This window comes from Electrona antarctica (genome assembly GCF_951216825.1).
Source record: "Electrona antarctica genome assembly, chromosome: 7".
In the NCBI taxonomy this organism is placed as follows: Eukaryota; Metazoa; Chordata; class Actinopteri; order Myctophiformes; family Myctophidae; genus Electrona; species Electrona antarctica.
In genome coordinates this window covers 10,544,707-10,568,682 of record NC_136812.1, presented here as the reverse complement: position 1 = coordinate 10,568,682, position 23,976 = coordinate 10,544,707, and the positions used below count along the sequence as shown (strand labels likewise).

Here is a 23,976-nt window from a genome sequence, read left to right as displayed (position 1 = left end):
GCTCTGCTAATTGAGTCAAGTTTCCTGCAATAATTCTCAATATCCGTGTTTTGCTTGCCGAAGGCCATTTACTTGTCAAATTAAAGGTTTGTGTTATAAACCTTTTTAACATGTATCATTATCTTACAGTCTATAATCATTGCACAATATCGATGGCTGTTTTTTTTTGTCTATTTATGCTGCTGATTGTATGTCAGCATACGATTGTATTATTAATTATCTAAATGTGTAGATCCCAAACATGCAATGTTAAAATGACAGTGTTTTACATTGTAATTCACCTATAATAACCAATGTAATTATGAAAGAGCAATTTATCGTTTTACTCTAGCACTACATGTGTGTGATTTTAGTAGTAGTGGAATCCCTTTGAGTGGAATACATGGTTCTTAATAGAATAAAAATAAGCATTACTTTTATTTTGTAGTTTGACCATTACATTTCTTACCGGAAGAGTGTCACTCCGTTCGGTTCACTCATTCCCTACCGCCTGTTCATCACATCTCGCGGTACCGTTGGTTGGTGGTGTATGTAGTTGTACCATTAGCTTACATGCTAACCTCATCGTTTGCAGGTTTCGTGTCGACCTGAAAACGCAGCAAACGAGCGAGACACGGGGAGTAAAAAAATTAACACGCAATCAAAGGAATCTGGAATAGGCGCTGCAAAGAGGAGCAGCAAGGATGCCACACAATTTCCAGGCCGGAGACTTGGTGTTCGCTAAAATGAAGGGATACCCCCACTGGCCAGCCAGGGTAAGCAAAGCAACAGCAACGCAGAGGAGAGAGGGGGTGGGCGGGCAAGGCGACCTGCTCTGCTCCCTGTGCATGGGACTGGGGCTGCCTGGAGAGAGAGAGAAGGTTCTCTGTACGTGTGTTTCCTTGGCGATGTCTGTCTGTCTGCGGAGAGAGCCAGCAGTCTCTCAGCAGCAGCAGCAGCAAGTCGCATAACCAAGCTTTTATGCTGCCATAAAAATGTTCTTGCACCTTGTTGTGATGGGATGAAAAACGGATCAGATCAGATAGCATGGTTTGGGTGCGATGCTGAGGGCCCTGTCTCTTCTGCAGGCACGTAAAACGTTATAAGCCCATTTACAGGTGACGTTTGTTTATATTTTTTCCCCAAAGGTTGACCCTTTGTGTTGAAAAGGTGAACCTCAAATTCCTCAATGAATGTTGAGCTATCAGACGGCTTGTTACATCACTGAACCAAGACTTGCATTATCTTGCTTGCTAGATATAAGTTTTATACCTTCCTGACCTGACATGTCTGATGCCCCAACTAATGTTGGTTGGCAGAGTGTTTAGAGTAGACCATATACATGAATGTATTATTGTTTATTTATTTGATATCTCCTGGTTTCATATTAATTTCTTTATTAGATTGAAGATGTGGCAGATGGGGCTGTGAAACCGCCTCCGAATAAAATACCCATTTTCTTCTTTGGGACACATGAGACGTGAGTACAGTGCTATGCATGCTCCTTTAATGAAGGCATAAACTGCTATGCTGTGGCTGGTTTCTTATGTTTGCAGGATGTGATCTCTTCTTCCATCATCACAGACCACTTATTTGTAAATAAGATGGGAGATGCAGTTCAATTCAAAGGAGCAGTATTGGCATGAGAAGACATTGCCAAACCAAGTGTCAAAACAATACAATAGAAGTGTCTAGGCTACAGTTGGAGGGAGTACAGCATTGTGTAAACAGAGCTATGTCACGTTGCAATGTTATTTATGTTATACATGTTGGCAACAAGGGCATAAAGCTTTTTGAAACAAATGGCAGCAATCCTCCAGGATGTTCCAGTCACTTTTGGGTTTGGGATAATTGGCAGCCTTTTCCCCCAAGACCATTTAAAATGGTGAAAAGCCTCAGATTTCAAATGTGTGTAAAGGTAGTAAAGCTCTGTTTATATGTGCAATAGGTCAGAGGACCACTCGGTACAGAGGTCACATTTAGGGTGCATAGTAGTCCAGATGCACTGTTCTGTCACATTCACTAGATGGCACAGTCTCTATTCTCTCTCACACACTAGGGTAAATCATGTTGTCCATGAATGTAAACAAACGTATGTGCTTGGCAATATAGTATAATTTAAGGTATTTACTTTCAACATCAGGGCTTGCCATTTACTTTGAATGGAACGCTTATGACCACAATTGCACATTTATTTTTCTTTATTTTTCACAGTGCATTTCTTGCACCAAAGGACCTTTTTGCCTATGAGAAGTGCAAAGAGCGTTATGGGAAAACCAACAAAAGGAAGGGATTCAATGAAGGCTTATGGGAGATTCAGAACAATCCACATGCCTCCTACAGCGCCCCACCAGTGGTAAGTATTGGGCGCACATGATGACAGTACAATTCAGATGACAGATATTATTATCGCTTTACATAGATTGTGCACTACATTCACCCATTCACACACGCATTCATACACCGATGGCGGAGGAAACCATGCAAGGCACCAACATCCATGCAAGGCACTCCACATCTGGAGCAATTAGTGGTTCAGAGTCTTGCTCAGGGACACTTTGACACTAACTCGATTCCCATTCGGCTGCTCTACGGGCCACTCTACCCCTGAGACACTGCCGCCCCCATAATGGTAGAAGCTTAGCACGCGGTTCTGCAACAATGTAGATTCATTGGTGTTCAATTAAATATGAAAATTCATATTAATTTCATGACGTATCCACAGCCTGCCAGCTCATCTGACAGTGAAGGCAACGATGCAGGAGGAGGAAGTGATGAGGAAGACGATGAAGAAGAACCAGCAGCAGCCGTGGTGCCTAGGAAAGCGAGCTCTGGAAGCGACGTAGATTCAGATTCCGGGAGTGAAGACAAAGGAAAAGCAGCTGCGGTGAAGCGGAAGCCACCACCAGCTAAGGTATTGTGAAGTGCAGTCAGCTCATCACAGTTTTAGTAGGGTGATATTAACATCTCACAACGCTTGAAATTCAGATTTTCATGATTCTGAAACCATTGCAAGCATTTGCTTTGCACGAAAAACAAAAACTCCTTGGACTAAAAACGGCCCTAGCCACTTTTCCAGGTCACCACATTTGTGATGATGGCTATGGCTGCTACTTAAAGTTCAACTAAGAGAATTACTGAACCATTGTGATAGGCCAAAGTACTTTTTCATGGATATTAAAAGCAGCCACTACGATGATACATTTTAACTTTTGAACGAACTTGCCAATAAATGCATATTAAGTAATTTTAATTGTTTTTGAGGTGTTTTTGGAAACATGAATCATGCAAACATGTCATTTAGTGTCCTGTCAATGGTGTGTTGACAAAAAGTTTATTTTTAATCTCAATTTCATGAAAATAATTTGGATACTGTTCTATCCCGAATTTAGCCATTAATCCTGTTTCTTAGGTTTTTAGACAAGGTTCTCTCTTGCTCTTCACTTGGAAATGTATCTATGTATCTATCCCATGCATGCACGTGTTGTTTACGTGCATGTATGTGAGACGTGCAAAGGAATGCACAGAAGCAAGACTTCTGGAGAGAAACGGATGATCAAAGGAGAAAATATGTTTCTTAATATGTTCACATATTTGATCATAATCTGCCCCAAATATTCTAATTCTGTGTTATAAAATGTTCCAATTATGTCCCATAAGGTGTGTTTTATTAGTGATAGATTGCAACAGGCTGAATAAAGTGGCATGGGCCATCTCTTGGCCTGAAAGCCAAATTTGGAATTGTGAGTGCAGTCAGCACTGATGGAATGGACAGTAGAGCTGTGTGGCACGATACATTCAATCTATCTGTAAAGGCAGATTCTTTGCAAAGTTTGTCGTATCACACGCCTCTAATATTTTTATAGACATGTATGCTTGAACAACAAGTTGCTGTGCTTCATTTCTCTTCAAAAACTGCATATTATGTGCAGTTGTCAATGATGATAAATAATTTCACCCAATGACTGTCTCTCAGCGGCCCCCTCCTCAAAAAAAAGCCCGGGCCTCCTCCAGTGACAGGGATGGAGAGGAGAGTGGATCCCCCTCTGAACCAGAGCCCTCCGCTTCGGAGTCAGACTCTGGCAAGAACAGTGACAAGGTGAAAACATGCACAAGTACACTTACGTACCCTCATGCAAAGTAAACGCTCATTTGATGGCAACATTGTAGGACTGTATGAAACTAGACAGACATGTAAACAATACCCTGTGGTTGCACTGCCTATGAGACATCACACTGTATCCTTTTGTTGCTCCTAATAAAGGACTTTACTCCGGAGAAGAAAACTGTGGGACCGGGACGGGGTGTTAAAAAAACTGCAGGAAAAGGGGGAAAGAAGAAGGTAAGGCTATGTTATGTCTTCACCGTCAACCAGCCTTTAAGGCGTTGAATTTATCACTGACGGGCTAGCAAAGTTGTTTGGGTTCTTTTGGTCATGGTGGAGGTTTTTCTTAATTCCTGCTCCATTTCTCTGGGGTGTTGCAGAAGGCTACATCAGACTCGGACTCAGGCTCTCAGTCGGAGAAGTCGGAGAAGTCAGAGAAGTCAGAGAAGAAAGGAGCGGACAGCGACTCCGAGGACGAGAAGCCACGGCCAGCCCTGTCGGGTTCAGAATCCCATTCTGGCTCCAAGTCAGGCTCCAAGTCAGGCTCCAAGTCTGACTCTGATTCAGACCCACCTCCACGGAAAGGCCCTCAGGCACGCAAAAAAGGTCAGGGTTTGGGCATCCTGGTGACTAACCCAGTTAGTGCATGCATATATATAAGAAAGCTAGATGGCTCACCCGCGCTGCTGGCCAATGAGAGCGACGTTGCTACGTGGTGGCCATTTTACCGAGGGGCAGCATAACATTGTGTCTATGGGCATATACTTTTTAAATAACCATAACTTGCTTAATTTTCAACCGATTTTCAAACGGTTTGGTTTGTTATAAACGTCAGAGACGTCCGCATACTTATATGCTTTTATATGACATTTTTATAAAAATAAAATTAAGCCGATAAGCGTCCTGAATCATAGCCACGTTGATAACATTTGTATTAAACCAACCCGTTTCTAAATCCTTAGCGAGATATGACTATTTGTGTTTGAGGTGCCATAGAACATACTGTACTGTAACCCCTCAGCAAGATGGCCGCCGGGTGAACTACGTCAGAGACTCCACCTTGAGCCATCTAGCCTTTATATATGTCTATGAGTACATGTATCATAATAGATAGACCTAATCAAGAAGTCTGGGACTTGAATCCAGGTCATGAACTATATCACCTTTTTGCTCTCCATTACATCTTTCTTGTCCGCTATACTGTCTAATAAAGCAGAGGTACCTTAAAATAAACTTAGAAAATGTTTTTTGGCCCCCAAGGCCTGGGTGCTTGCTTACTGAAGGAAATAGTCCTGCTTAGTCATGTAAGTAACTTTTATTTTGTGCCTTTCTTTTTGCCCACTCGTAGAAAAACCCCCACCAAAGCCTAGAGGAGCACGTAAACCAAAACCTGCCCCAACTAAACGAGCACCTTCATCATCATCAGACAGTGACAGGTGAGGTTGCTACAGCTTGTCTGTTATCCTGATGATCCCCCATACATTTTTATTAGAGGAAATAACATACTGCAAAGTTATTCCCTTGTTGTGCATCAGTTGCATCAGTGCATCAGATCAGTCTTGGCCTTGTTCTTTTATTTTGCCTTTATGTGTTATCATGGGACAACATGTTGCTGTTGAATGGCAGCATAATGGTGGCCTGCTTTCCTTTCTTCTCTATAGTGACAGCGAGCCCGACCGCGTCAGTGATTGGAAGAAACGAGACGAAGAGCGCAGACGGGAACTGGAGGAGCGTAGGAAGAATGCGGAGGCGGAGGAGATCCGCAGGTTACGTGAGAGGGAGAAGGAGGAAGACGAGCAGAGGAAAAAGGAGAAGGAGAAAGGTAAAAAAAGTGACAGTGACAGCAACAGTTCAGATGAGGCCGTGGACGAAAGCCCACTGAAGAAGTCCAAGAAACCCCCTCCAGCTCCAATCCCTGCACCCTCTGACTCCGATTCTGGCGGACCCCAAGCTGAGGTACAGGACCTAGACGGGGGAAACGACACTCTTTGGGGAGGAGATGCTAAAACTCCTATTGGTAAAGCATTTCAAATATTGTTTTTCCCTCCACACAGTCGAAGAAATCTTCCAAACGACCAGACAACCAGAAGAAGGCGAGAGTGAAGAAAGAGAAGGAGAGGAAGGACAGAAAGGAGAGAGATCTGAAGGAGAAGAGGAGGTCAGAGGAGAAGTCCAGGGGGAGGTGAGTGAGTTCCACCCTGCTGGACCTAAGGCTACAGCATTTAAACCTCATTAAGTTAACGTCATTAAAAATTGATGCACACGGATCACTGAGCGCCTACTTCCACAGGTCCAAGCCTGAAAAACCCAGACGCAAACCAGAGAGGCCCCCGGAAAAGAAAGTAGAGAAGAAAAAGGGTCCGTCTTCCATGCCGTCACACTCGTCACACAAAACCACATTTTCTATTCAGTTACAACATCATTTGCATTGACTAATCCTGTGCAGTGGATATTTTGCATAGTTTAAAACAACAGTTTGGTCTCTAGTTTGAGAGTAAAATGTTCATCATCAGTGCAATTGATGGTTTCGGATGTTTGGAACACAGAGCAGTTGATACAGCTGGCGTTAAGGGACTAATTAGGTGGGCCTACTGAAATGGGCATGTAATGTATATGTCCCCCCTGTTCACAAAAAGGGGACATGTATTTGATGTGTAATTTCAACTAGTTTGTTATGAAATCTAGTCCATATCAGACCCAGTGTGCGCAAGCACGTGCACCCCCTCCAGTAGCACCCACCTAGATTGTTTTTTCCCCTGCAGGAAACCCTGCCGTTAGATATTGCTGTCATTTGTCAGACTTTGTCAGTGGAATATCGAAACGGAAACATCGGCTACATCAGGAATGGCACATCAAAATTCATCATAGCACATATGGAAGATATTGTTAGCGACTGGAATTCAAAAACGTTTTATTGCCAAATAGTGCCAGTTTACCACCCTCAAACTAGAGGCCTTGGTCAGATTCATTGTAGGTAGTTTAGTGCTATCAAAAATTATATTCTTCCCATTTCCAGTCCATGTATAATATATGTGTCATTGAAATGGAACGTATGTATTGACATTTTTGTTTGGTGCGTCCATAGAGCCGTCAATGGAGGAAAAGTTACAGAAACTCCACACAGATATCAAGTTTGCACTGAAGGTGGACAACCCAGTAAGTGACACAATTTCTTGCATAAAGAAAAACATGTCTTCCCATTGGATGTGTGTAAACAATTATTTGACTACCATATATCTTTTCCCAATGAAATCCTAAACTGTTCTGTCCCATCCTTTTCGCAGGATATAGATCGGTGTCTACAAGCCTTAGCAGAGCTCGAATCTATACCGGTCACCAGCCAAATCCTGCATAAGAACGCTGATGTTATTGCCACTCTCAAAAAGGTGCATTGTCTCCACTGAAACTAGTCTTAACAGTGAACATAAGGATGACCTGGGTAATTGTTTTAGGACAAGGAATGGATTGAGTGTTTTTACAGCATGGCACCGAACGGGCCAGCCGTCTAGAACTGTTGGTCTGTATGTTTTATATGTACGGTATGTACAGTTTGTTAATTACAAAAGTAGACCGATCACAGTGAATTACACAGCTCAGCTGAAAATGCTACACAAATTACAGCTAACCTCACACAATGTTAGCATAGTAGCACACCATTAAGGTGTCTGCAGTGCACACTGCTGTTTTTTGGGGGGATTTTAGCTGCGTTTAGTTTTTCCAAAAAACGCATCCAGTCTGCAAGGACCTTTAGGGCTCCATTTCCTTCACCGCTAAACCCCTTATCCCTAAACTTCTTTCCCTTTTTTTTTTTTTACTATTTTGCAAAAAAAAAATTGAATAGTTAAAATGGACAGTCTACAAGCTCACAACGTGTCAATGTAGATTGGCTAGTTGAACTATTCAAAAATATTTTTCAAAATAGTAAAAAAAAAAAAGGCAAAGAAGTTTAGGGATAAGGGGTTTAGCGGTGACGAAAATGGAGCCCTTAGTGTTTCATTCACAAATGGCACACCTTGCCACGCTGACTCTGTGTTGCTTATACAGGAATCTGGGTATACTAAATACAACTCATTGCTCAGATTTTCTTTGAATTCTCCTCACCGTTAATTCAACTTGTGTCCATTAATTATTATACAGATTCGGCGGTACAAAGCTAGCAATGCTGTCATGGAAAAGGCCAGTGATGTCTACAACAAGTTAAAACTCAGATTTGTTGGCAAGAACGAGACCCCATCAAAACCTAAAACGGAAGACCAGAAGGCTCCACAGGATAATGGGAAGGAGGAAGAAAACACAACAGGTTAGGTTTCAACCATGCTACCAACTGGTTTTCATACCAAGTAAAATGTGCATGTTGTGTGTTGTGTTGGTTAATGAATCCACCACTGTGTCCGTTTATGTTTTAGACTCTGTTCCTGTGAATGGAGAATCGGAGGAGAAGAAAGATATAGAAGCAGAGGAGAGGCCAAAGTCCCCTGCTATGGAAGACGACAATGAGCACATGGGTTCAAGCCCAAGCAGGTAGAAAGGCTGTGGGCAAAATAAATAAGAATAAACTGCATATCATTTATTTCTTAATGTAAATCTGGTAAATGATGGATGGAGCCCGCACATAGGTACAAAAATACTTTCTTTTTTTGAGCAATCTGACAACGTTTCGATCTATTTGATATTCATCAGGTCATGTCAATCTGTTAACCCATTCTGTTCGGGAGCCTCTTTTGGTGTTTTAAGCATTATGTTATACTTTAACTATTGTAGGTCTGCTATTTTTGCAAAATCGTGACAATGCGGCACAAATCTTTGAATATATATTCTTTCAGAGTAAACGTTTTTAACTCAAATCTTTGCTTCTGGGAGGTCCCTGGAACAACATATTTTCAGATGGGGTTCGGCGGCCAAATACATATAATTCTGTTCATCCTTGACATGAAATATTGAGCACCACTGATATAGTTCAGTCAGGACAACTCAAGAATGGATGGAATATATATTTATTGAATATAAGATGAGCAATATATTTATTATGGTTTGGCGTTGTATTGGATCTGCTTTTTAGGTACTCAGATCAAGCGCATCAGTCCCGACCATAGGGACTCTGAATCCCCCGTACCTAAACAGTAGATCCAAAACGACAGGTGGTAGCTGGGGTGGAGGTGGGTGAGCAGCAGGTTTGTATACAGCAGTGCGCTGATACGCAGCAGCAAGGAAGGAAGCAGGAGGAGAAATGCAAACCTCCGGTTAAAGTAGCCGGTATGAAGATGGAGTGAGTCTGTGATTGGCTGAGTGAATCATGTGAATGAGAGTGTGATGCTGAGGCGGCCCAATTAACGGCCGGCAGCAACTGCACTGAGGTTCCCTGACTGAACTTGCTCTGCGCATGTCTACGACAGGCACAAATGCTCATAAACATGAGGTTTTTCAGAAAACTGTCAGGATTTAGAAGACATTTGTAGAATCGTCCTCAGGTCTAAATGGGTTAATGTAAATCCGTCCCATTTAATACATACATAGTTGTAAGTGTATGCCCTCTCGTCTCTTTCTGTGGCAGACCCAGCCCAGGGAGCCCTGCGGAACAGACACCGACCAATGAGGAGACAGACCACGGCATCCACGCCGAGACAGAACCTCCTTTAGTAGAAAGCTGAAGCTCCCACAGAGAGAAGACTACAGTTGACTTAGTGCTTACTGCTTACAGACGGTGGCCTCCTTGATCTCATGTCATTTTGTCCTCGTGATCCAACTCGTAACGAACATCCAGCGTTTCCTACCTAGCTAGCTTATATTGACGTTTGGACATTTTGTACTGTATAAGGATATCAAACCGGAAGGCCTCTTATGTTTAAATGCAGTACTACACAGCGCTGTGCGTACTCTTGTTTCTGAAATGTATTTTTTTTCCTTTTCTTTTATATTCTGACACTGCCCGTCCTGGATCGACACCTCTATCCCATGCTCCGCACTACCATGCTTTGTCATCCCATATGATACGACCTATCTTTGGGCTTTCATACTGTATGTACAATTTTTAGCACTTGTAAAAGCCGGATTCATGCTTGCACACTGTGGTGTTGCACATCAAACATAGCAAATCTACAGTACAAGCTCAGAATGTGTTGCAGTGGCTACACACTGTGAGCTTCTAGGTCTGCTATCTTCCCTGCACGACACCCGTGCGCAACTAAAATATAAATCGGGCGGTAACAGGAATTTAGACTGGGGCAGAATGGAGCCATGCTGTGAATGTTTCGTTTTGAAGATTTCGCGCATAGTCGTACATCCGTTGGCTTTATCATTTTAATGAAGCCTTTACAGAACATCACTGAAGGCCTAATGTCTATGTGTGTTTGGAACATTGAGAGAGTGGTACAATACTATTTGTGATTATTTTATGTTGTATACTTGTTTTTTTTTTATCTGGTCTTTTGCTTCCTATTAATCCAGTCTAAAATATTAAACCATGGATTTATGTCACTTCTACTGTTTTGCAACTGAGGTCCACCTACTTTTTTATAACCCATGTTTTCAGATATTTGCATCTATTTTTGGCGTAACTAAATAGATGCCGTGGAGTTACACGCTTTGCCTCTTCGTCTTCCCTTAGTGTCTGCTTTCACAATGCATATTACTAAGTAGGAAAGTTGTACAGACAGATTCAAATCCCTCACTGCAGGTTGAGCTGTTCAGATCTGACTTGGCTGCAGCTCATTTTGACATTTGCCTCATGCATACAAACAGCAGTGTTTTTAGTGCTATGTAAATTGGTAAAACATTTGTATCGTTTAGTTGAGACTTGAATAAAAATCTCAGCATGAATTGAGTTTGTTCCAACTCATTTTTTAAAATGTATTACAATTGCATATTTTAGTCAACACAGATTCTTCTCATAAGCAGACAGGTAGATTATTTTGTATTTGCTTGCCTGCCAATAGGCCTACTGGTTCTTTGATGATAGGACAGCCTCTTTTGTATTTATGTTTGTGAAATTTAGTTGATGTAACAAATTAATGCATGTAAATGAGTAATTAATGCTGTGCAGTAAATACTGTTTATTACTCCACTTTAATTGCCTACTATTTGAGTGGTAGTGGCCGCATCAATGGCCTTTTATTTAGAATATAAAAAATATTTACAGTGGCAGAATTGCAATGGCTTTCCATTTACCAGAGACTGGTTAGTTTAGCCTTTTAGACCTTTAACTTCATTGATCCCCATCTGAGAATCTCGCATAATACAAAGTCAGCTGACTTTTAGACGCCATTTTGTCAGCCATTTCCTCCAACAGATCCATTGCCAGTGTCTGCTCTGCACACAGCGCACTGAGGAACAGTATCGTCTGGCCTCGCCTTCATCTCTCTGCCCCGGGATTAGCGAAGCTGCAAGCGGATCCCTGCACGCCACGGACAGACAGACACAGACTGTTCCCCGGGTGGGTGGATGAGAGTACCGTGTAGCGGGTCGGTCTGATCAGCAGCCACCAGACCACCTCTAGCTGCCGCCTGGGTCCAAACCGGTACCAGTCGTCATGGCTCTGAAGATCGTCAAAGGGAGCATCGATCGGATGTTCGATAAAAACCTCCAGGATTTAGTACGTGGCATTAGGAATCACAAGGAAGATGAGGTAAACGAAACGACTGAAGCATCATCATCATCATCACAGTCCATTCTCCCATCTTTTAACGTTTCCCCGTCACCACAATCAACGATATATTGTGCATGCACACGTCGCGGCTAATGTTATCCACACTCTGTCTCTCACTCCCCCCGGCAACGTTGACAACCTAGCCGGCCCAGGTGGAGGGTTTAAGCTGCGAGGCTAACCGTTAGCTTACTGCTACAGTTTCAGTCTCAGTCATTCGTTTCAGTCCGTCTCCATACCGTTAGCTTCCTAGTGATGTTTCAGTTTGTACCACCAATAAAGTGGTCGTCCAGAGCAGAGGACTGTCACGCTATTCCGACGTAGCGAATGACAGCTGTCAGTTTAGTTTTTGTTATTTTTAAGCAAGTGAAGTCATTGTGTGTTTATGTATGTGACAGCCAGCTATAGCTAACAACGTAGCACGTTAGCCGGTTAAAGACAGACAGCCAGCCAGCTAGACAGCAAAGCTGGCTTCCTAGAGTCTAGATATGATTAGCCCCTTTCGGGACCCTTGGTTAACCCTTTTCTGTATTTGGGACGTCGGTACCGACCCGTCCCAAATACAGAAAAGGTTAACCAAGGTCCCGAAAAGGGCTAAGAGATGATCAACCTCCGGCAGGTTACTCCTGGCATCATCTCATCCCGATAAAGATAAGATAAGAAGGAGCCAGAGCCTAGGTCACTCAATCAATTCACTGCCCACTGGGTTGTTTACATCATGAGATATGTACACAACGGGCCCGGCCTGGTACACACCAGCCATCCCTGTTTGACCATTCATTGTTGCAGCCAGGTAGACCGATGGCATTGGAGGTTCTGAGGTGACGTTTATCCCATTCATCACATATGATTCCATGACGCGATGCTCTCTCTCCTCCTAACCTAAACGCACGAGAAGAGCCTTTTGAACCTGTCAGTCACTCCATCACTTAAGCTTTGACTTCACATTCGGCATCATCAAGGGCTGAATCAGCCAGGCTCATCGGGATTAACAGTCACAGTGTCAGTGCCAGTGGCTACATTCTATGAATAGGGATTATGTTGTGATGCTGCCATGTTTTCATATGAATTATTCATGAGGAATTATGATTCACTCAGTCTCAGACAGTCACAGTATACAGCTCTGTTGATCATCTCATCTGATGTCATCTCCACCAGTACTTCACTCAGTGATGATGTGTCAAAGCGGCTCATCACAGCATCTGGGGGGCATAGGGGGTACTGTTTGTAAGTGGGAAGCTGCCTTTCTATGTAGAAGGATGGTTTTGGATTAGTCTTTTCTGAGTGTCATAGATAAGACTAGTGACACACTAAAACGCCTGCGGTCTTCGAGGCTAGTGACACACTGCATTTGTCCAGTGAAGTGACTGGGTCTGACCTGAATGCAATTTCTAGACCCTTTATTTGTCTCTATGCCTTTATTCTGCTTTTGGCCATTCATGATGAAAACAATGAGGTATGATGTATAACCTCACTTGCAGGCCCAATCGTGTCTATACATACACTGTACACAATTGGTCACAATATTGTGCCATTCGTGAATGTTGGTTCATTACATTGACCATGATAAGTTCGCACCAAGGCTAGCTGTTTAGCCTCCACCCAGCCATCCATGTACAGTCTTTTGATTCAGCCTATAGACTGAATGGAGCTTGGCCTCCATTGGTAACTCAACCCTACCTACCTAGATAAGGTGTTGGTTACCGGGCCGACAGTGGACAGTTTGCTGAAATATTAATATGGTCTCTCTGTGTTTGCTTTTCCTGGGCCCGGCCACAGTTTCTCATGCACTCTCTCTATTTGTTTTTCGTGTGTGTTCTCAACCCCGCACAGCTTCACTCACTTCTTCACTCCTTCACTCTTCATTCACCCTCTTCTTCCCATATTTTGTGGAACAACAGGCATTCGAAAAAATGTGTGAAGACTGTTCGATTATCGAGTCCTATTTCCATTGGCTAGCCTATCAGATATCTGTAATTAATATGTCTTGAATATAAAGGTAACAAGACAACTCAATATAAAGACCTCAGGCAGGCCTGATAACATTGACTGAGTGTTTACTTTATTTTGGAACACATACAGTTTACTACATCTTCTGCTTCCTCTCTTAACTTCAAGCTCGAGCTGCTATGCTGGCAAAAGCTCTCCATTTTGGCCTTGGGACAAGTATTTGGGTTATTTCAATACGATGGCATCTGTGTGAGCATCAGTGGTGACACTGTCTCCCCCTGCCTGCCCTGCGGGCCTGCCCTGCCAGCCTCCCCTGTGTCTCCTCAGGAACACCAGCAGAATGTGATCCCACCCCCTATACGTCCTCTCCTCGTGTCACTGTGCTGTCTCATGACTGCAGACACATGACCAACACACTCTTACACTCGATCGTGTGTGTGTGTGTGTGTGTGTGTGTGTGTGTGTGTGTGTGTGTGTGTGTGTGTGTGTGTGTGTGTGTGTGTGTGTGTGTGTGTGTGTGTGTGTGTGTGTGTGTGTGTGTGTGTGTGTGTGTGTGTGTGTGTGTGTGTGTGTGTGTGTGTGAATAACTTCTTGTTGGACACTTTTTCTTTAAATAATTGATGCAATTTTCCTTGTCACAGATCAGTTGGTCTCGGTGGCTAAAATACATTCTTAAATTACTTTTACTTATCGCCAGAAAGTATTATATATATATATTTGTAAATAGAATGATCTGCCTATGTTCTTTTCGCATGTTGCTCTCTAGGGTCATAGCCAAACCAAACGAGCTCAGTTGTTGGCACAACTCTCAAACGGCCGGTCCACTCAAGGCTGAACCAGGCCGTTTTAGGAGAAAACAACAACAAAAATATCTTTTTATATAGGCAAGGCCTATATAATTTGGCCGCGTGCCTTTCCCAGGCTGAGGCCAAATCACTGTCACGGTTAGTATTTGGGTCCGCACCGCCGAAGGGCAATTTCTTTTCCAGCACGTGGCCGAAGGGCCTCTCCAACTCCATTTACCAGGCTGAATTAGAGGCCCAGCACGTCCCTGGGTTCCATCCCCAGCAGAGTCATTATACCAAAGAATATACTGTACAAATAGTACCCAATGCCTCCCTGCTTGGGAAATGGTAAATGGTGCATTTATATAGCGCCTTGGCTTGCCGCGCTTTACATAGATTGTGCATTACATTCACCCATTCACACACCGATGGCGGCAGAAACCATGCAAGGCACCAACCAGCACATCAAGAGCAATTTGGGATTCAGTGTCTTGCTCAAGGACACTTCGACACTAACTCTGGGGGAGCCCGGGTTCGAACTGGCAACCTTGCGGTCACCATCCAGCCACTCTACCCCTGAGCCACCGCCGCCCGCACTAGCGTCATGTCCATACTAGGGTGTACAACTGTACATGTACATCATGGCTGGGGGATCGGGCACGTACTTGTACATCATGCTACAGGCAGTCTTGCATTGGTCATTGCACGCAGCACCTCCCTAAGATCATTCCAGGAGCACATGCGCACGCATCGATTAAAAACAACCTTGAGTTCACACACCAATGTTCAGCGTTTACAAAGGCTGCTGAGTGTTACACCTAGTGTAGCCTTGGCTTTCATTTTCGTCGGTGCAAAAAATGAAAGCCTGGAGGAACGCAGTGGCCGTCACTCCAAATTATGTGACATAGCGCTGCACTGGGGGGGAGAGGAGGGGCCGGGGGTGACTGAGATCCAATCAGATCAAATTAACGTAGGAATAAGCCCATTGTGACACCTGCCAACTCCTGTAGTGGAGGTGTTTGTTAAGCGACTTGTGCTTTAATGACGTCATTAACATAGCATCCCCCCAAACTTAAAATCACCAATGCAACACTGGCTACAGGAACAGGAGATAGCTCCTGAGTCCTGGGCTACAACATGGCTCTGGAACTGTTGGTTCCCAAAGGCTACGTACAAGTGTGCTGTATGAACGAACCCAGTGCATTCTTCAACAGTGACTGATCAATCCCAGTACTGTTTCACCTACATTAGCAAAGCTATCACCATGGTGTGCAGTTGCTTAACCTTGGCTTCCTATTTAACATTTGAGTAAAACTGGGATAGTTTTTAGAGTGGCCGACACGGTTTCACATTAAACTAAATGGTGGTACTGGGTAGATCTTTAACTTGGAAAGCAAAAAACTGCTGAAAATGAAAATGAAAGCAGTTTTACTCGTATGTACCTGTACACAACAATAAAGTACAACCTTGAACCTTGGAATGTATTTTTCGGAAGCCATCTGGCACAACATGAGGTTAAATGTTCATTACTTCCTGCAAGATCCTTTTCACAATTCAGGAATGCCTTGCCTTCTTTGCAATAAGATATCAGTATTGATGAGCCAAAAAAAAAAGGTTTAGCTTGTAGGACTTTTCATCTACCACAATTGGCTGGTGAGTTAAAAAAGATAATTCTGGACCCTGCTGCTATTGATTATATGATCCACCACTCCTGAATGAAGTGCCTGATGCTGGGAGTATTGTGCAATGCACAGGTCCTGGACATGGTGAGAGCAGGATCGGACCTGGTGAGACGTAGGAGGGGCCCAGACAGGAGTTAACCCACAAAGCCTAGTCCTTCCACCATACACGCGCCAGATTGATCTACTAGTACTTCCGGCGGCGGTGGCTCAGGGGTAGAGTGGCTGGATGGTAACCGCAAGGTTGCCTGTTCGAACCCGGGCTCCCCCAGAGTTAGTGTCGAAGTGTCCTTGAGCAAGACACTGAACCCCAAATTGCTCCCGATGTGCTGGCTAGTGCCTTGCATGGTTTCTGCCGCCATCGGTGTATGAATGTGTGTGTGAATGGGTGAATTGATGCACAATCTATGTAAAGCACCTTGGATAAAGGCGCTATATAAATGCACCATTTACCATTTACCATTTACTTCCCAGTCCCGGTAGATTAGTTCTGTAGCAATTGTGTGGCCCTGGTCTTGCCCTACTTGTGGGACTGATCGAGGGTAGCTACTGGGACGTAAGTCAGGACTTGATCACCACAGCAGGGTCACCTGAGTTAGGGGTATGATGTTTGAGAGACCCGAAACACTGATGACCTTGGGATACGTCACTGAGGATACGTCCCAGATGCATCCATGCAATGTTTATTTTTTCTTTTTTCATTCTAGTGCTCCCCGATTAATCGAAAAAAAGATTGCGATCTCATTTCTAAATTTGAGCAAGAATCGTGCAGCACTAGTTGGCCGTCCAATTCATTTTAGTTACTCTTGTGTTTTTGCTACAAGAGAGAGACTTTAAGTTTTAAGTCAAACACTTTGTTGTCTGTTTAAAGCCACAGTAGTTGGCTCCAGGTGCCACATTTTGAATGTAGTAATGTTCAGCAACTACAGAGTACAGACTAAAGGCAATGAATATTTTCATGGAAAGAAATGAGAATCTGGTAAGAGTAGACAAACGCCACTGGCAAAGATTTCCTATGTAATGTTACTGCTGGCAACGTCTCACTCTTGACAGTCAGTGTCAAGAAGAATCCATCCATTCTGACATGCTCTGTTCCCTCTGTTCCGTCTGTCCTCAGGCCAAGTACATCTCCACCTGCATCGACGAGATCAAGCAGGAGCTCAAGCAGGACAACATTGCTGTCAAAGCTAATGCCGTGTGCAAGCTCACCTATGTAAGACTTCTCAGCACCCTGCAACAATTCACTCAATACTACAATACTCTCTGTAGCCCGTACTGGCACAACAACATACTGGCGCACACATTCTATGTTACACTCCTGGCCCTGTCTGTTGACAGTATACTTGCCGTTTTCAGGTTGGTATTTAATATCATGCATCCTGTGGACAGCAAGGTCAAGCACATTGTGTAAATTGTGTAAAAGTCAGCATGGCGTAAAGCTACAATCGGGGACTTATGGTATTATAATGAATAGAATCAGTATGGTAGAGTAATGGGTAATATAATATATCTAGTCCACTGAGACATTCCAACCCTGGTGTCATCAGGTAGGTCACTGACTGGCTGACCAACCCTGGTGTCGTCAGGTAGGTCACTGACTGAAGTTATTTAAGGCAGGCGGAGCACAGGATTGGTCACTAGATGTGGTTTTGATAGTTTTATTGCAGTTCAGGCATCATTGTAATTACCCCTCTCTGTCAGGAGAGGGAGACAACAGACTTGAAGATTATAGCTTTTTACAGGACTAAAATATTGTGTTAATATGGGGGAAATATGTGGTTTGAATCTCTTTGTATCTAAGTTCCCGTCTGTGTCTCTGTATTGGCTTTTAGTGTTTAAAGCACTATTTCTATTTATAGCTTATTCCTACACTTAAGCCTGCGTTTGTTTGGTGGTCAATTTCAAGGCTCTCTGCTCGATGCATTTGGCCTCTTAGTGTTCCATGGGGACAGTCCAGGGCTGCTTTCTTCTTTAAATCAACCTCGCTCTCTCATCCCTGTTGCATTTACAGCTTCAGATGCTCGGCTATGATGTCAGCTGGGCCGCTTTCAACATCGTTGAAGTCATGAGCTCCTCCAAGTTCACTTACAAGGTGAGTCTTTTTTTTTTAGAGCGTGACATGAAAAGGCTCCAGCTTTGGAGAAAACCTATCAATGATTTTTCATTTAACCCATTTAGGCCTGACGTCAACATTTTAAAAATGTCTTCTAAATCCTTCTGAAATACCTATGTTTCTATATCAGTGGTGCTCAATATTTCATGTCAAGGACCCCAAAAATGATATGTAATTGGCCACCGACCCCCATCTGAAAATATGTTATTCCAGGAACCCCCCAGAAGCAAAGATTTGAGTTAAAATGTTCGCTGTGAAAGAATAAACATTCAAAGATTTGCGCGACATTTTCAAGATTTTTCAAAAATGGCAGACCTACAAGCTCGTAGCGCGGCACTCGGTGCCGTGCTATGAGCTTGTAGATCTGCTATTTTTCAATAGCTAAAGCATAACATAATGCTTAAAACACCAAAATGGGTTAACAACATAAAATGACGTACCGTAATAAACCAGGTCCATAATGCAAGTTTATGCAATTTTCTTATTACGTAGAACATCCTTTTCATAGTAGCCGAGTTATTGAATTGTCAGTACTGTGTGTTTTGACACATGGGGTGTGGTTGCATGCTATTTAGCAGGTGTATTAAACTGCTACACAGTAACCTTTCACAAAGTTTGACCTAAGGCCCTATCCATCAAAACTAACATTTGCACTATTGTGGTAAATTCATGTTTGCATTTACATGTGTAGTACTAGATCATTTTAAACTTGGGTAGACAGGATTTCTAGGGGAAAAAAACATCAGTTTATAAATAAATATCCTTATACATGTAGTCAAGGCCTACGTTTCTTCATATAATGTGTGCCAAAGATGGCAGTACAAATGGTTTCATACCTTTTAAATGTTTTCCGCTGTCTGTTCTCCCTTACAGAGAATTGGTTACCTGGCTGCGTCGCAGTGCTTTCACGAGAGCACAGATGTCATCATGCTTACGACCAATCAGATTCGAAAGGTCAGTGACATCATTTACCCTTTGCAAATGTATGGTCTGCACATCACAAAGATTCTTGTACCGAGACATATCTTCTTTCTCTCTCCATTAAGTCCATTTATATCTCTCTCAATTTTCAATTCAAAGGAGCTTTATTGGCACGAGAAAACCTACGTTTACATTGCCAAAGCAAAAGTGGAACAAAACAATCAATGTATGTACAAATAAATATTGAATATGAATAAAATAAAGGTGTAAACAGAGCTGTTACATTAACACTTTTTCTGTCAGAGATAGTCAGTTATACAATATACATCCATATAGGAGAGGCTTGTCCTGTTGTCCGGGACGAGTAATAAATCGTTCCGGACAAGTGCATTAAAATGTACTTGGACAAGTGACTCTTGGTTTCACTTTTTCTGCGACGCAGAAAACAATATTGTCTCGCTTTCCTAATAATTACCTTTCCAATATTGTTAATAGCCCTAGTAGTAGGGCACTTTAGAGACTCCGACAGCACCCGAGTGACATGTTTTCATAACATGGTTTTTTGAGACCCTTATGGTGTCTAGTTGTTTTGTTCTTGTTGCCTGGGTCAACTAACTACTGTCCCATGGGGGTTATTTCTAACCCTTTCTTACACCTACCCCCAAAACGAACCATACGACGGAGATGACAGACAATGCCATAACTCTTGAAGTAAACAACATACAGAGACATTTGTCTCTGTATGACAACATTTTTCTATACAATTTGTACCTATAACCCTATATTTCTATCTTTAACATTTTCTGCTCTCAGGATCTCAGCAGTCCCAACCAGTATGACACGGGTGTTGCCCTGACTGGCCTGTCCTGCTTTGTGACCCCTGACCTGGCCCGGGACCTGGCCAATGACATCATGACATTGGTGAGTCCTCCTGATGCCACCGAATCGCATCTTTATTTCACAGGATGAGCCAATAATAATTGGTAACCTGACTCCGCCAGATGGGGGTGGTATTGATTCATTGATTCAAGGATTGGCGTTCAGCCGCCCCGCGCCCGGGACGAACCAATCAGCGGCAGCTACGGGCGGGATCTTGGCGAGGCCGGGTGTGATGCCATTGAGAAGTGCATGTTCCTATCGCCTTAAAATTGGAAATTCCCAAAAAATATTTTCCAGAAAAATTACCGTTTCTTTAAATTTTATATAATTTATCTTCCCCCTGAGCTTTTTTCACATTTTTTATTTAACTAAATTGCAAAAGAAGTAGCATTACTTTTGACAGTGCAGAAACATAATTGCCTTCCTTGATGAGCATCAACGACCATCATCACCTGGGCACAGTCTGTTGTAGATTAAATAATCTTCCAAAGATGAAGGATTGACAAAGTTCTTCAGGGTGAAGTATTGAGAATTTATTAACTCTTTGAGAGTTTCAAGGATTTCTATATAGTTTGTAGACTTCTCTATGGCAGAATGGCGTTTTTGAATGATTTATTGAAAATTCTCTGTTGTGAATGTGTGACAACGAAAGACCTTCAGAGAAAGCTTGACTTGTCTGCTTCCAGGAGAAAAATTAACTGAGTTGATAAAATGTTTAGTTCTTGTGTTGGAAGCCATTTAAAAGAGCCTGCATTTACACTGTTTTCTGTTTCTAGGACAACCAAAAAAAGTTATTCCCGGTTGAAGTTTTATTTTCTAAATAACTTTTTTTCTGCTGGGCGTACATAGCCATGCAATATCTCATTTTAAAGGGTGAGTTGTCTAGTTCAATTAAAATAAAATAAAAAGTTTCTCACATGTACCACTGTAGATATTTTGCCATCTATAAATAGCATGGTCAGTCATGATCAATCTGACCTATCCAGCTAAAAGTCCCCATAGCTCTGAAATTGGAACATCATATAAACTCAATTCTTTTTTGGGGTAAAATTAGACATTCTAACGCACATTTTGATATATACCATGTTTACATAGTCTTACCAGTACCTTGTCTATTCATGCATGTATCTCAAAAACCTGTTATGAAGAAACACAGTTTTGATAAATAACACATCCAAGGACATTGTTTTGATATGACTTGGTGCCCATGATATGTATCAAAATATAGACTTGAATGTATATTGTATTATAAAAAAGAAATTGAGTTATTACCATCTACCGTTACAGAGTAAATCACAGTTGAAACTTGCTTAGTCATATACAATAAACCTCACAATAGTGAACAAAATAGTCATGACAGGTCTAACTCATTGTAAAAGCGTCTTTTATTTTTTACGACTACTAACATAATAAAATGATAAATATTACAGAAAATAAATAGGCCTACATACAAAACAGTTACTCCTCCCCTAGCTCTGATCCATAGCTCTAAATGCGCATTTAGAGCTATGGATCAGAGCTACTCCTCCCAAATGTCCCCAAACCCAGTCCTTGACGGTGTGTGTGTGTGTGTGAGTTAACCTGACTCCGCCAGAGAGTCAGTACACTGTGTTCCCCCCTCCTGCTCCCATCTGGGAACTCTCAGGCAGACTTGATGCCCGGCCACAAAACGGCCTGGCCAATCAGCAGCAGCTTCTAGCAACTTCTAGCAGCAGCTTCTAGCTTCTAGCTGCTGCTGATTGGCCAGGCCGTTTTGTGGCCGGGCATCAAGTCTGCCTGAGAGTTCCCAGATGGGAGCAGGAGGGGGGAACCCAGTGTACTCTCTGCTGCCCCATCTGGCGGAGTCAGGTTATGTGTGAGTAGGCTAAATAAAAAAAACAGCCAAAAACTGCCCCCCCCTGAAATGAATGAATGAATGAATCCGGTTCAGTGTCGGAGAACGCCATCGCAGTCTTGACTCTTCATCCTCCTCCTCCTCCTCATCTGATGCCAGTTCTAAATATATAAAAAGAAATAAACATTTTAGCTGTAGTCAGTGCACGCTACTATTACATGGCGTTTTACCCGGCTGCTGGCGATCAAATGATTTTATTGTGCAGTGTCTTTGTGGGCCGAGTCGTGGCATGAAAAATACAAATAGATGCTTGTATAAGTAGTATCACGATAAAATAATATGGCGACGTTAGAATGAAACACCAATGAGTGGTCGCTGGTAATGTAGCTAGCTGCCCAGGGTATATCCAGCACCATTGCGTCGCAATCATCCAGCAACATTGGTACTGGCTATTGCCCGGGCTTGTGGCCCGGCCAATAGCCAGTACCATTTGTGCAGCGTTTGTTAGCAACTACTACTAGCCAACAGCCAGTGGAATGTGGTGACGCGATGGTGCTGGATATACGCTGGGCAGCTACATTACGCACGATCACTCATTGGTGGTGTCATTCTAACGTCGCCATATTATTTTATCGTGATACTAATTATACAAACATCTATTTGTATGCAACGATGCCACGATTCGGCCCACAAAGACACAGTACAATACATTCATTTGATCAGATGTTTTTGTTAGCTACGTCGATCACCTATAGTACCGACCCTTGTTATATATTCTCCGACTATGCCTGTCACGATGACTAAACCAGTTAGATCTATCCATATATGGTTCTACCACATCTATCTGATATCAGCACTAGGTCGGCTTGGGCCAAATATAGGGATCGTCTTACTAGACATGTCATATTAGGGCATTTTCGAATACAATAAAATTACCTTTTAGCGAAGGCATCAGCCTTGGTGGTAACTCCGGTGGGGAGAAGAAAAAACATTGCACACGTGTAATCCGCGAGGGTGGATGTTGCAGTCCGGCCAACGGTCTGGGACTGGAGAATGCCACTGGACACGGATGGATAATTTTTCAGATTGTTTTTTTTGCGGCGACTGCAAACCTGGCTGAAAAACTCTTCCTCCAGTGCCCACCTCGGAGGAGTCAACCAACCCCCCTGTTCACTGGGGGCTGGGCGTCAGTTTCCAATAGGAAAGCATACACGTGTGTCACGTGACACGGGAATTCTGGGAAATGTAGTTGATATTTATGCTCGATACTCTATACAGAGGTGCGGACCGAATTAATTTATTGGTATTAATAAAAAAAGAGAACTACGGAAAATCACGTACAAGTCAGACAGAACTAATGCAAAACTCCACGTGTTTTCCAGTAGTAATCTGTCTAAGGGTTAAGAAGATTCAGCAGAGTAACAACATACAGAGAGTGAGGAACAGCCCTTCAATGAGACTGAATGGACGGCCGAGAAATACACAATAATGCATATATATTTGGCATTCTAGAATATCCATTACAAGTCACAGACACACACAGCTCCCCTCTACAGTGCTCTACTACTGAAAGTGACTAATTTCTCTCCAAAAGCACTTGAATATGATGGAATATGACTAAAGCTCACATTTCACATCACACACCATAATTCCACTTCACAGCCAAAGTGTTGGTGAGGTCAGGCTGTGTAACTAACGGCACATCATCTTGTTTTCTGTGTTTTAGATGTCTCATACAAAGCCCTACATCAGAAAGAAGGCCGTTCTGATCATGTACAAGGTGTTTCTGAAGTATCCCGAGTCCCTACGCCCCGCCTTCCCCAGACTAAAAGAGAAACTGGAGGACCCAGACCCAGGTATGGATTATGGAAGAGGCGCCTCACATTTGCTGCTGTAACAGGGCAGTCAGGTCGGTGCTGTTCTCATCAGGGGTCTTGGCTCCGTCTCCTGGGTATCATGTCCTCTTGGTTTGGGTCAGATGTGCTCATTCCAGTGTGAGGTAACTAAATTACAAGCTGCTGGTGACTTGGAGACAGACTTTCTCTGTCACCGACCTCCAGTCCTATGAATTATTCAACAGCTGCTGAAAATG

The 23,976-nt window shown here is 43.0% G+C and overlaps 2 protein-coding genes across 7 annotated transcripts in view; both read left to right on the top strand.

Moving 5' to 3' along the window:
* The first annotated feature begins 455 nt into the window (after nucleotides 1–455).
* hdgfl2 (HDGF like 2) lies at nucleotides 456–10,900 on the top strand. Its single transcript, XM_079506542.1, has 16 exons — nucleotides 456–755; nucleotides 1,383–1,459; nucleotides 2,194–2,335; nucleotides 2,705–2,893; nucleotides 3,956–4,078; nucleotides 4,244–4,321; nucleotides 4,465–4,690; nucleotides 5,433–5,520; nucleotides 5,746–6,040; nucleotides 6,139–6,266; nucleotides 6,375–6,442; nucleotides 7,170–7,240; nucleotides 7,369–7,470; nucleotides 8,222–8,384; nucleotides 8,491–8,605; nucleotides 9,636–10,900. The coding sequence occupies exons 1-16, from the start codon at nucleotides 684–686 to the stop codon at nucleotides 9,730–9,732; spliced, it is 2,034 nt and encodes a 677-aa protein (XP_079362668.1). The 5' UTR covers nucleotides 456–683; the 3' UTR covers nucleotides 9,733–10,900.
* A 433-nt stretch (nucleotides 10,901–11,333) lies between these two features.
* Nucleotides 11,334–23,976, top strand: part of ap3d1 (adaptor related protein complex 3 subunit delta 1) — a 53,609-nt gene continuing 40,966 nt past the window's right edge. For 5 of the 6 annotated variants that reach the window (XM_079506540.1, XM_079506537.1, XM_079506538.1 and 2 more), the window contains exons 1-6: nucleotides 11,335–11,705; nucleotides 17,255–17,350; nucleotides 18,149–18,229; nucleotides 19,124–19,204; nucleotides 19,985–20,092; nucleotides 23,611–23,740. In XM_079506540.1, the coding sequence (XP_079362666.1) occupies nucleotides 11,610–11,705; nucleotides 17,255–17,350; nucleotides 18,149–18,229; nucleotides 19,124–19,204; nucleotides 19,985–20,092; nucleotides 23,611–23,740 (592 nt within the window). In that variant the 5' untranslated portion in view covers nucleotides 11,335–11,609. Of the gene's footprint in view, nucleotides 11,706–17,254; nucleotides 17,351–18,148; nucleotides 18,230–19,123; nucleotides 19,205–19,984; nucleotides 20,093–23,610; nucleotides 23,741–23,976 lie in introns of all 6 variants that reach the window. The other variant, XM_079506536.1, reaches the window with a different exon arrangement.

Coding starts and splice junctions, on each gene's coding strand:
- hdgfl2 (XM_079506542.1), top strand. CDS start 684: ATGCCACACAATTTCCAGGCCGGAGACTTGGTGTTCGCTAAAATGAAG. Junction 4,079..4,243: donor CTGGCAAGAACAGTGACAAG/GTGAAAACATGC, acceptor CTCCTAATAAAG/GACTTTACTCCGGAGAAGAA. Junction 7,241..7,368: donor CACTGAAGGTGGACAACCCA/GTAAGTGACACA, acceptor TCCTTTTCGCAG/GATATAGATCGGTGTCTACA.